The 13,578-nt window shown below is 40.1% G+C and overlaps 1 protein-coding gene across 1 annotated transcript in view; it reads right to left on the bottom strand.

Moving 5' to 3' along the window:
- LOC138760431 (ALK tyrosine kinase receptor-like) overlaps nt 1-13,578 on the bottom strand; it is a 489,739-nt gene that overhangs the window by 256,852 nt on the left and 219,309 nt on the right. The window contains exon 5 of the mRNA XM_069931014.1: nt 8,210-8,360. Coding sequence (XP_069787115.1) covers nt 8,210-8,360 — 151 coding nt within the window. The remainder of the gene's footprint in view (nt 1-8,209; nt 8,361-13,578) is intronic.

The following is a 13,578-nucleotide window of genomic DNA, read 5'->3' as shown; positions in this document are numbered from 1 at the left end:
GGGTTTCCTCCGGCCGCTACAGTTTCCTCCCACCCTTCAAAACGTACTGCTTGTAGGTCAATTGGGTGAAATTGGGTGGCACGGGTTCGTGGGTCCAAAGGGCCTGTTACCATTCTGTATGTCTAAATTTAAATTAACCACATCAAAACGCTCAGTCAAACTGGCCTGGATTGGCTTTGATGGACATTCTAGATGGGTTTGCTGAAAATTGTATGAAAACTCTGGTCTAACCATTATTATATAAACGTTTACTACAATCTCTTTGGCTCGTCACTTTGTGGCATTATTTACAAAAAGAACAGAATCTATTTTCTCATTTATTCTGTGATAATTTTGTCTCTCACCTTTTCTTCAGTTTTCCAAACTGATTCACGTGATCTTACTAAGCAATCAAAGTGCAAATTCACCATTCTGAAGAAAATATGTAAATCTAAACTTCAACCTTCTTTTTCTAAGTTATAGACTCTCTACTCTTTTTACAAGGTAAACTGTTAGTGTTTTTATGTGTATATTCCAAAACTCGAACATTCTCAAACACTTTGAATTTTTCATATTCCTTCACTGAACACATGCTTCAATAGCCTAACACCTTGCAAAGTTTTGTTGAATTAATGTATTATTTGGAATCAACATCTCAATTTGGCATTCTGAGTCATAGAGTCATAAAGGATGAAACAGGCCTTTGGGCCCAACTCATCCATGTCGACCAAGTTGGCTTTTGGGCTAGTCTCATTTGCCAGTATTTGGTCCATATCCTTCCAATCCATATATCTGTTCAAATGTCTTCTGAATGTTGTAATGGGATCCACTCTATAGCTACCTATTTCAGCTCATTCCAATCTGCACTACCCTCTGAGTGAAAAAGTTGACCCACAGGCCCCTCTTAAGTTTTTACCTCGCTCCTTAAATCCATGCCCTTCCATTCTCAAATCATCTACTCTTGGGAAAAAAAACTGTGAGCATAATTGTTAGATTTTGAATATGATCTGAAGTCCAGGACTTTGGTATTTGAAAGTAACTCCATGTAGGTCCTAGATTTATTACCATTTAAACAGGTGAAGGATGCCAGGTGTTCATGTACCATCCACACCTCATTACTTCTTCTCAACGTTCATCACTACCATTATTTGACCTTACTGCAACTAAAATTAAGGAAAGATATAAAATGGTAAACCAATGGTAAAAACACAGAAAAGCTGGAGGAACTCAGCAGGACTCGCAGCATCCACAAGAGGTAAAAATATATAGCAGACAGTTCGGGCCTGAGCCATTCTGTTATTCACCTTATGCCACTGCTCAAGGTCAGAATCTCCCCCAACAGGCCACTCAACTCAGCAAGAGCAAGATTCTTTATGTTTCATAAAATAATTGAACTTATGGATTCAGCTTACTACAGACTGGAAGGGCCGAAGAGGCCTATTTCTGTGCTGAAGTGTTCTATGGTTCTATGAGTGACAAGATAAGATGTGATTTATTTTGGAAAATTTACATAAAGTTGAATAAGCAGACAGACAAACAAAGGAAATGGAGGAGATTTGCGATAGAATGAAAAGCTCAAGTGACAACTGGAGTGAAATGCCTGCAAAGAACTAAAGGAAAGCCAATGGTTCAGCCAATTTCTTCCAACCTTTATACATGGCTCATTGATCTTTAATAGATGTATATCTTTAGCTGGCAAAGAGAATAGCAAAGTTAACAGTATTTATCTTTGACTGATGAATGAGGGTGTGGGAAACCATTTGACTCGCGTTATCACAATTAATCATGGGGCAGTAAAAAAATACAATGAGGCTAAAATATCAATGGCCTGAATAGAAAACATAAAACTACTCAGCAATGATTAATGGACCTTGTCTTACACAATATCACACCCCAAAGCATGAAATATAAACAAATAAATATAATGTAATGTATAATTGGTTACGCTCCAATTCTGCAAGAGGTGACTTTATAACCTAAGTAGGAGATGGGAAATGTATTGAACAGTACAGTACTGGTCTATGACCTGTGTTCACACTTCCCATATCATGCGTAGTTTGATTGAGAAGTCACTTCACAGTCCACATGTGGATTACTTAATATCACTGGGCCTGCTCCAATTTGCTTTGTGGTATAATTTGCTAAAATGGAGTAATATAGACTTTAGTTTGAATGTAGCAGTATCATTTTTTTTCTCTCTGTTCTCATTAGCACTTATAGAGGTAGTGAGTTTTGAAGCAGGGTATTTGATGCACAGAATGCCATCATTTGGTGCCTATGATAAAGAATGACGGGTCCAATGCTATTGCTCTATTTTTCTTTTGTTCAAATCACCGGCCTCGTAATTTATAAGGAATATCCTCACAGTTCGGTGGGTAGCAACCTCCTTTGAAGAAGACCGCAGAGCCCACCTCACTGACAAAAGACAAAGGAGGAAAAACCCAACATCCAACCCCAACCAACCAATTTTCCCCTGCAACCGCTGCAACCGTGTCTGCCTGTCCCGCATCGGACTTGTCAGCCACAATCGAGCCTGCAGCTGACGTGGACTTTTACCCCCTCCATAAATCTTCGTCCGCGAAGCCAAGCCAAAGAAGAAGAAGGAGCAAAGAAAGAAGAAATGTAGGGATATTTTTAAGGATTCAATTTACCATTTAAAACAAACCAGAAAATATTGATAACATTCAGCACGTCAGGCTGCATCTATAGGATGAGGAACAGAGTTAATGTTTCAGGCTTTGTCTGAACTGGGAAGGAAGAATAGAAGCTTGTTAAGATACATGGGGGGTGGGGGAGGGTTCATCCTCTGACAGGGTAAAACCAAGATGACCCTGAGGTTATCTGGACTGTGAGTAAATGGGAATAGTTAAGGAGTGAAAACTGACAAAAGAATATGGGGAAAAGATCAGGATGTCGGAGTTGCAAATTGAAGTGGAGGGCGACATGCTTAGTAGGTCAGTCTGAACACATCCTCTACTTCCAGAGAATTATTAAGAAAAACAAGCTGACCTGTTATCACAGGAAAAAAAAGTTATCTGAGGCTGTGTAATGAAGGAACAGATCAACATTAATGAATAAATGTATTCCATTGGAAAAAATAACATTTAATTGAAGAAATAACATCACAGTATTCGAACAATTTTGGGAACCTTACATGGAACACAACAGAGAAGTCCTACCATGGATCTCCACCGCCTAAAATGACAGAATGAGAAGAGGATGAAATGAACTGACCCAGTATGTAAAAGTAGATGATACAATTTTCTTATTTATTTTCATTGTGTGATGACATTGTTTAATGGGTTTAATGTATCATATATGTTGAACGTTGAGAGGGTGGGGAGGGGGGGGGGTGGGAAGGAAGGAGGGAAGGGAGGGGGAAAAAGGGAGAAAATGACACTGTGTATATTCAAGAGGGAAATGTTTATGTGTATTTTGGTCAATATGGTTAATAGTGTGAAAAATAAAAAATAAAATAAAAAAAGAAGCAGGGGAGAGCACAAAAGTGCAGAAGCAGAGATGGTGGAGAGTATGTAAATATCACCAATAACCAGACCTGCTCCAATTATGTCGATGCTATGGCCAAGAAAGTGAACTTAAGCCTCTACTTCCTCAGGAGTCTAAGATTTGACATGTTCCCTGTATCCCTTAATTTTTTATAGATGCACAAATATCGTGTCCAAATGTATCACAGGTTGGTATGGTAACTGTTCTGTTTCAGACCATGAGAAATTGCAGAGAGCTGTGAACGTGGCACAGGCCATCAAACAAACCATCCCCCCAACCCCCCTCCCATCATCTTGTCTTCACCTCCTGCTGCCTCAGGAAAGCAGGTGACATATCCCATTCCAGTCACACTCTCTTCTCACCCCTCACTTCGGGCAGAAGGCAAATGGGTTTGAAAACACACACTGAGAGATTCAAGGACAATGTATTTTCTGCTGTTTTGAGATTCTTGAACAGGCTTCTGATAAATAAAAGATAATATTTTGTACTGTTTAATTATAATCAATCTTTAACCTGCAATTTTGTTGTATGCAATATTATAACTTTAGTTTTCTGGCAATATTATCCCCTGCACTTTTGTTTTCAATCTTGCACAACCTATTGTTTATTATATATGACGACCACTTGCCTGGATAGCATGTGAAACAAATGTTTTTTTAAGGTATCTTGGTACACATGACAATAAAACATTCAATTCAGTTCATCTGCAGCAACGAGATCTGGGATCCACTTGTATTACAGTGTACAGTGCTGGGTAGCCCACAAAGTGAAATGGACTTATGAGACTAAAAAAAAACTAAATTAGCACCTCAGGCTCCATTTGCAATGACACAATTACAGAAAATGGTACTTTCAATCACTACCACATGATCACGCGACATGGGAAGGAAGTTGAGCAGAGCAGTGCAATATAGTCAACTCTTTCCAGAAGAGTAGGAGTGCTGATCAGGGTACAGGTGGTAGCTCTGCAGGTGGAATTTGTTGAGAGTCCATCGATCAATAAATGCAAATCTTGGGTTGAAAGAAGATCTACGCAACTAAATGCAAGACCTTCTTGGTAGGAGGTTAGCAAAGAGTTTGGATAAAGCATGAAAATATTTCATGCAAAGAAGGTTGAAAAAAAGTGTTTAAGATGCAGAAAGGAGGTGATAAAACATGCTGATGAACTTAGTGGAATGCCTTGCATTTTGAAATGTGATATTTTTAGTTATTTTTTCTTTTTTTCCATTATTTTATACAAATTATTTCAACAAACAGGTTTGACATAATAGCATAGATCATTTTAATCAAATGTTTTTGAGGTATTTTAAGCAATTTTTGATGTCGTTTTATCTACTTTTTTTCATTAGCTTTTTTTTGTGCATGCTTACTTGGATACAAATGAATTATTATGTAATTGTCAATTCTGTATTTATGCTTATATGTTAAACTCAATAAAAATATTTTTAAAAGAAAGAAATGTGTTACTGCAACGTGGATGGGTGATATCAAACAATATACTTTCTGTGCCATATGGAAAATATTGAGGGCATTCTTCAAGGGTCATTAACTCAGTGCTGACTGTACATGTTATTGCCAGGAAGAGCTTGGCATGTCACTATTTCACTAAGAGTTAGCAAGAAAAACAGGTGGTATCATGTCAGCAGCAGATACATGGGAAGACGTATTAAATACAGAAAAGCTTGTAGAGGCTAATAGGAGGTGAAGTAACAAATCAGAGAATTTGACCAGGCTGAGGTATCTTAGACTGAGGGCTAGTCCATTAGGAACAGCCTATTGGTGGCCTCTTTCAGAACAATGGGATTATTCACCAATCTTGAAAGCCAGCAATTGAGATTTTGCAAACTGTTTCAACATTTTGGAAGAGTAAATTTCTAGTAGTTTCAAGGAAATGACCATTCCACTATCTTGGGTGTAAACTGGTCGGCACGGACTTGTGGGCCGAAATGGCCTGTTACTGTGCTGTATGTCTATGTTTTAAAAAAGTGAGAAGAAAAATACAGAAAAAAGGTCCTGTAACTAGTTAATATTAAGTGAGATTGGTGAAGATGTGACTGCATGAATTCTGGAAAAAGAAGTAATTGTCGACAAGACCTTTATTGTTTATATAATTTCTGAAGAACATCCAATTGATTGGATGGATTAAGATTGAACTGCCGGGTAATGTGAAGGCCATTCAAATGCTCCATGAAGAATGTCACAGAAGATACGAAGTTAGCAATGCTAATCAAACAGGACAAAGTCAGTATACAACAAATCATGGCACAATTTAAAGCAATGGAGATGATCTAGAAGGGGCAAGTCAGAGAAAACAATGTTATGGTTTCGAAAGCAAGAGCAGGGAACAGGAAGGGAGGGAAAAATGTTCAGTATCTACAGCTTGCAGGACATTATAAATGCCGAGGCATAAAATCAAGATGCTTTGGAAGCTATGAAGTAGACATTGTTGCAAATGATTTGTGGCATTCAGTAATGTGCCATCCACAATGTTAAACTGTTACTGCCGTAGTAGTTGTTAAGAATTATTAGCCATGTGTTAAATTTTATATGAATCTTAAGTGTCTAATACAATTGTTTCAAGATGAACTTCTTTCAGTTGCTGAAGCTTTTAAAGGGTTGATTCATAGTGGACACTGTTACTTTCAGTGGCATGACTAAACCAAATGACCCAAGTAGGAGAGGAGGACCAGCTACCTTTATGGCAGATGACTGGACATCAGGGGGTGGATAGTCAAGAGAAATATGAGGATGGTTGCACCACTCCTCCTTCACTAAAGAAAGAAAACCTTACCTGAAAGAGGTGGAGAAAATAATCCATCAGAGAAGATTCCTCAACTTCATTGTAAACTCCATATTCAGGTGAGGGATATGCTTTTGAACTTCCCTCAAGCAGGTTTTCATCCTGCTTTTAAGGCTTCTTATCAGTCGAGGCACCTCTAACTCTGAAGCCTATAGGCTGGCTTTGGGATTGAACTAGGGATGTCAAACTTGTGTTCTACGCTGAATGATGTCACTGTTGTACACCATGATGTGCATTATGTGTTTAGAGGTCAAATGATTAAATCTTGTGTGATATATCTGGATGAAGGGCTAATTTTAATTTTTTACCCAGTTGCAGTTTTTTTCAATTGTACTGACTAAAATTAAAATGCAGTGGACTAACTTTCTAGACTAAAGGCTGCTAATCTCTGCAGGTAAAACATGCATGTTTGGCTAAGTTACATCTGCCTGGGAATTCCACTGAAGTCATTGTGGACGGCATTCAAATGGCAATGTCGCAAATGACACAGCTTGGAGGCTCATCCATCAGCAAGTCCAGATCCTCTGATTGTGTTGGACAGACTCCAGGACCTACCACTGGGTTAGGTGAAGAAAACCTCTTGGCATCAATAACTGTTTCTTCATCAGCACACCTCTCGTGGACCAAGTATAAATTGCAATGCCGGGTGAGGATCATCATTTCCATCTTCCCAGCCCTCGACCAAGCTTACATCAAAATATGGCAGAATTATGAGAATCTGACTGCAAGGGGATTTTTAATAAATGCATGATAGCTTCAAGGCTGTTACTGAAACATTTCAGTGTTCTGGCCTAATGACCAGGACAAACAAGTCAAAGTCTCAACATAGTAGCTGGGGAATTTAAATTCAGTTAGGTAAATAATCAAGCATGAAAAACAGTATCAGCCATGGATACAATGAATAAAACCCAAACGTTTTGCAAAAATCCACCTGCTTCATTACTTTACTGGAAGCGTAACAATTCAGGTGGAGATTATTGTGGGAGCATAAGTACCTGCTCTTACTGTTGAATTTAAAAAAAGTCCTGCCTTCTGTTACCTTGTAAGTGACAAGGAAGGCAGCTAATTGAAGATGACAATTACAGATTCCATGAAAGTTTACTTTGTAGAAGGAACAAAGGGCCGGCTTGGTTGACATAGCGATTAGCGCAACGCCTTTACATCGCCAGCGATCGGGACTTGGGTTTGAATCCTGCACTGTCTGTAAGGAGTTTGTACGTTCTCCCCATGTTTGCATGGGTTTTCCCCAGGGGCTCCGGTTTCCTTCTACTGTTCAAAAAAATGTAATGGGGGTTATAGGTTAATTGGGTGTAAATTGGGCGGCACAAACTCCTGGGTCAAAATGGCCTGTTACCGTACTGTTTGTCTAAATTTTAATTTAAAAATAAATTTAAAAAATGAATATGTAGCAACTTTCTTTGGAGACTAAATGGGTTGGATACAGAGAATGAGATTGTAAGTGATCTGTAGTGTGATGGATTGAGTGGTATTGCGCATTTTTAATTTATTCATGGTCTGCTTTAATATTGATAATCATATAACATATTGCATTTATTTGATTGGATTCAGCAAGAATTTATTTATTATGTAGCTATACTGCACGATAGATCTTCCAACAGAAAATAGGGGATTTGTTCCATAATTATCAAACAATTTGACATATCATCATAAATGGAACAAAATCATCAATTATAAGAAATATCAGGATAATAAGTTAAGAAAGGAAGTCATTGAGGTAGACAATATAAAAGGATTGAAGAGATAATCAGATACATTTCAGGATTTAACATGCTGGGAAGAGCTTTTTGTGGGGTTGAGATCAATACTATTATAGTAAGTTATCAGTACCTAGATTTTTTTTTTTACAGTTCAGAACAATGTCTTATCATTCCGATATGTAAAAGTAACTAAATGATTACTTACACTGGGGCAGGCATCTTCTCCTTGCTGCCCAACCAATATATAGAGAATAACATCCTTCTCCAGGTGGAATGTGGCTTGTACTAACACACCATGGAACCTCCGGAAGTTGCTCTTTCCACCCATACCTCCAGCAGCTCCGTAAGCAGATATCCTGCAAGTGAATGGGAATTTGTTTATTTCACCTTCTTGAGATTTCCAAGAGACAACTTCTCAAATTCTAACAAGTTAAAATAATAAAATATAACGAAGGATATAATTGTAATATTTATAAAGCAACAGTTTAGAATGAGGTGTGGGATTGTAGGGGTTATGTGGTAGAAACATAGAAAGAGGTGTTTTCCTGAAAACTGCAAAGAGACATTTTGATTTGTTTATCCAGATTTGTCTGAAGGTCAATCACAATGAAGAGATGACTCCCTGTTGAATGGAGTTTGATGTGGAGTAAGCAGGTAGTGATGATTGCACCATAGGGGTTTGAGTGTTAGAGTTGATGCACAGTGATTGAGTCATAAGACCATAGGACATAGGAGCATAAATATGCTATTCAGCCCATTGTATCTGACCCACCACCATTTAATCATGAGCTGATGCATTTTTCCACTCAGTCCCACTGCCCAGCCTTCTCCCCATAACCTTTTATGACCCAGCTAATCAAGAACCTATCAATCCTTGCTTGAAAATACACTTAATGATCTGGCCTATGCCAATAAATTCCACACATCTATCATCTTCTTGATGAAGAAATTCCTCCACATTTCTGCTTTAAGTTGACGCCCTTCAATTCTGAAGTTGTCCTGGACTCTCCCACCAAAAGAAACAACTTTTCTACATCTACTCTGTCTGTGCCTTTCAACATACAAAATATTTCAATGAGATTCCCCTTCATTCTCCTTAATCCAAACAAGTACAGGCCAAGAGCTATCAAACGTTCCTCATATGTTTCCCTTTCATTCCCAAAATCATCCTTTTACCCTTCTCTGAACCCTCTCAAACGTCAGCATATCTTGTCTTAAATGAGGAGCCAAAACATTTTTTTGTGAAATAAATGCCAGCATTGCATTTGCCTTTTCACCACCGACTCAACAAGCAAGTTTACCTGGCTTTGGCCTATCTTGTCATGTGCCTCCAAGTACTCCGTAACCTCATCCTTGACAATTGACGTCAACATCTGTTCAACCAATGATGTTAGTCTAACTGGTCTATAATTTCCTTTCAGCTGCCTCCCTCTATTCTTGAATAGTGGGGTTACATTTGCAATTTTCCAGTCCTCTGGGACCATGCCAGAATCTATTGATTCCTAAAAGATCATTACCAATGCCTCCACAATCTGCTTCTCTCAGAACCAGAGGTTGCAATCTATGTGGCCTTAGACCATTCAGCATTCTGAGCACCTTCTCCCTTGAAATAGTAACTGCACTTACTTCCCTTCCCTGGGTTATGGTCCAAATGCAGGTCAGTGGGACTGGGTGGGAGATGATGTTTGGCACGGACTAGAAGGGCCAAACTGGCCTGTTTCTGTGCTATAAATGATTACATCCTTCAACATCTGCCACACTACTAATCTTCAACAGTGAAGACAGATGCAAAAATACACATTGAGTTCCTCATCCATCTCTTTGTCTCCCATTATTTTTTTGTCCAGCATCATTTTCTAATGGTCCTACATCTACTCTCACCTCTCCTTTACTCTTCATATACTTGATATTTTTTGCATCCTCTTCAATATTATTTGCTAGCCTTCTTCATACTTCATCTTTTCCCTCCTTATGAGTTTTTTAGTAACTTCTGCATTTTTAAAAAAACTTCCCAATCCTCCATATTCCCACTACTTTCCAGCTCCAATTCCCTAACACGGTCTGCAAGGAGCTGCAGTTGGATATACTTCTTGCAGTTGAAGGCATTAGGGATACTGCTGACTTTCCTATCCACATTCTGCAAGAGGAGTATGTCCCTGCCTTGGTTGCCATTCCCTCTGTCTATCAAAGGGTTTTAGTTAGAAAAACTTGCCCTTACCTTGTCTGAATTCTTCCACGTCCACTTCCACTCAACAAAGCCCCTCAAACCAAAGCTTAAAATTCCAACTCCTCCACTGGGCCACTCACACAATGGCCCTTTCATTTGACCTTACCTGTTTTTTATTGGCTATTGCTAACAAGCCAATGGAGAAATTTAAACAAATACCTACCTCTCCTGTTGTTTTTTTATACACTACTCCTCTCATTCTCATTTTCACTCTCTCAGGGCCAGTAATGTTTTAGGATGTGGGAAAGCTTTCATGATGGGCAGTATGAGATTGAGGAATGAACACATAATCACATTATTGAAAGATCTAAGAGCAATAGGCTAGTTGTAGTGGATAACTTTAATTTTCCCAATATTGACTGGGAGTTCCTCTGTGCCAGAGGCTTAGATGGGGCAGAATTTGTTAGGCGCATCCAGGAGGGTTTCTTGACAGTATTCAGAGAATCCAACCAAAGAAGGGGCCATACTAGATCTTGCACAGTAAGTCTCCATGTCAATACATTCCTTAGAATTATTCACAATCCAAACTGATCATAAGTCAGAAATGAACAAAAATGATGTGCAAAGTTCATCAAAGAAACAGATGTGATGAGAGAGAGTCTGGTTACAGAAAGAGTGGCCCCCATTCATCCTCACTGTCTCAGTGGGTGAGCAAGTGAGTCTACTCGGCACTTCCAGCTCTGCTAACCTTGACTCAACCGAATGATGTCTCTGGAGTTTTGTTGGGTAAGAAGCATATAAAACTACCAGAATCTTAGACAGGGTAGATAGTTAGAATCTCTTTACCAAATTGGAACTGCCAACTATGAGAGGGCTGTGGTGAATGTCTGCCAAGCTGCCTGTCTCCCCTCTGGCGAACCTTGCTGTACTAACATTGGCTGTGTATTATCTCTACTGTTAAGGACACTCCCCTTGGATATAATTGTATATGCATTATTGTACCATGAGTTTTTGCTAATAAAAGCCATCATTATTGTTTAACCACATCGTCTTTGTCTACTTCATCACTGGCACTTTAATTTTATTAGCAGAAATGGATGCAGCCCTCAAACCAGAGCGGCTGATAATCGACAGTCTACCCCGAGGGCCAGATAAATTTTCAACCAGTGGATTGTTTGTTTCGAGTACTACATGGCTCGAAACAACGTGGTCGATGAGGCGATACAGTGGGGCCACCTGAACTCTCTGCTGGGTGAGGTCCCTTTCGCCGTAACGCAAGGAGCTACCACTCTCTATAGCCCGGGAACGTCTGACTGCTTACTAGGCAGCGCCATGGAATGTGCTGCTTGCTCGACACAGTTGCTGACTAGACGCCAGAAACCCGGGGAAAGTGATGCTGCCTATGCACTGGCAAATGAATGTGATGTCAGGACAGTCAATGTGCAACAACACTACATTGCCTTGAAGCTGGATGCTTTAGTCAACGGGATTGACTCCAAGTTACATCTGACAGAAGCTGCTGGAGACGGAGCCCTTAACCTATGAACGGGCAGTCACTCTAGCCAAAACACTGAGAAGTGCCATGCGGTCCAGTGAAATGCTAGAAACAGAAAAGGAAACATCCAGGAGTGCTGGAACCCCGAACGAAAGACAAAGGTGAACTCCTGAAAAATGCTAATTCTGTGATAAGAGCTGGCAACCCAGACAGAAGTGCCTGGCTCGATTTGCAACCTGCAGCTATTGTGGGAAACTTGGCCATTTTGCTAAAACGTGTAAGGTGAAAAGTACTCCCACTGATAAGAAGAAGAAGAGAAGCATCAAGAAAATGCATCCTGGAGCTGCAGGAATGGAAGACAACTGTGAAAAGGGGAAATCTTCAGACGAGCAGGCTGAATTGACTTCAAGTGACGGCGAGGTGGGATCCCCTGTGATAGCTCAATTGACTCCAAAGTTTAGGGGATGTTATGGACTGGAACGGTCGACTATGAAGGGGGAGGTGAATGGTGAGACTCTTGATTGTCTAATAGACTTGGCGAATGCTGACAGCTACATCCACAAGAGAATTGCCAGAGCCTTAAATTTGTGGAGATATCCAGTGAACCAAAAGATATCGATGGCTTATAGTGAACTTACAAAAACTGTACAGGACAAGTGTAAAGTTACTTTAAATTTGCAGGGACATTGCTTGGCTGATGTGTGGCTCTTTATTATGCTGGAGCTCTGCACCCCTGTGGTATTGGGGTTAGATATTCAATCTCAGATGAACAGTGTAGTGTTAAATTTCGGTAGGCCACTACCCACACTTACCATCCATCGCGCTAGTTACTGCGGTCTGTCCACATTAAAGATCAAAGCTCCCTCCCTTTTCAGTGATTTATCCCCCGAGTGTCAGCCGATTGCCATTAAGAACCGTTCTTACAGCAAAGAGGATCGTGAGTTTATCAAAGCTGAGACCCAGAGATTGCTTAAAGAGGGAGTAATTTAACCCAGTAAGGGTCCGTGGCGAGCCCAGGTGGTAGTTGTGAAAAATCATAATAAAAAACGACTGGCTATTGACTACATCCAGACAATCAACCGATACATTGACCTGGATGCCTACCCCCTGCCATGCATCAATGAAATGATTAATCAGGTAGCGCAATACAAAGTGTACTCCACTATCGACCTCAAAGCAGCTTACCACCAAATCCCCATTAAAAAAAAAGGAACGACCCTATACAGTCTTTGAGGCTGATGGGGGGGTTATACCAGTTTAAAAGGGTACCTTTTGGAGTCACTAATAGTGTGTCAGTGTTTCAGAGGGAAATGGATAAGATTGTTAGGTGGTATGAGTTACAGGGTACGTTTCCCTGGATCATGTCACTGTCTGTGGGAAAACACAGGCTGAGCACGACAACAACTTAAATAAATTTTTAGCAACAGCTAAAGAATTCAACCTTACATTTAACGAGGGCAAATGTGTGTTCAACGTGACAGAGCTACCCATTCTGGGCTTCATTGTCCACAAGGACGAAATCTGCCCCAACCCGGAAAAAATGGCCTCCCTTAAGAAGTTACCACCCCCAAACTCAGCAAAAGCCCTTAAAAGGTGTGTGGGATTCTTTTCCTACTACTGCAAATGGGTTCGGGACTACACCACGAAGGCACGCCCTCTGTTTGACACTAAATCTTTTCCTCTCTCTCCAATGGCCTTGAAGGCTTTCGAGAGAATTAAAGCTGATATTGCCAAAGCTACACTCTCGTCCATTGACGAGGATGACCCATTCCAAGTGAAAACTGATGCCTCAGATTGTGCCTTGGCAGGAACCCTTAATCAAAAGGGCAGACCTGTGGCATTCTTCTCCCACATGTTACGCAGACCTGAACTTAAACATCCTGCCATTGAAAAAGAAGCCCAGGCTATTATT

The sequence above is a fragment of the Narcine bancroftii genome, chromosome 4, assembly GCF_036971445.1.
Source record: "Narcine bancroftii isolate sNarBan1 chromosome 4, sNarBan1.hap1, whole genome shotgun sequence".
NCBI lineage: Eukaryota > Metazoa > Chordata > Chondrichthyes > Torpediniformes > Narcinidae > Narcine > Narcine bancroftii.
The sequence above is the reverse complement of the archived record's forward strand: the minus strand, read 5'-3'. Positions and strand labels throughout refer to the sequence as shown.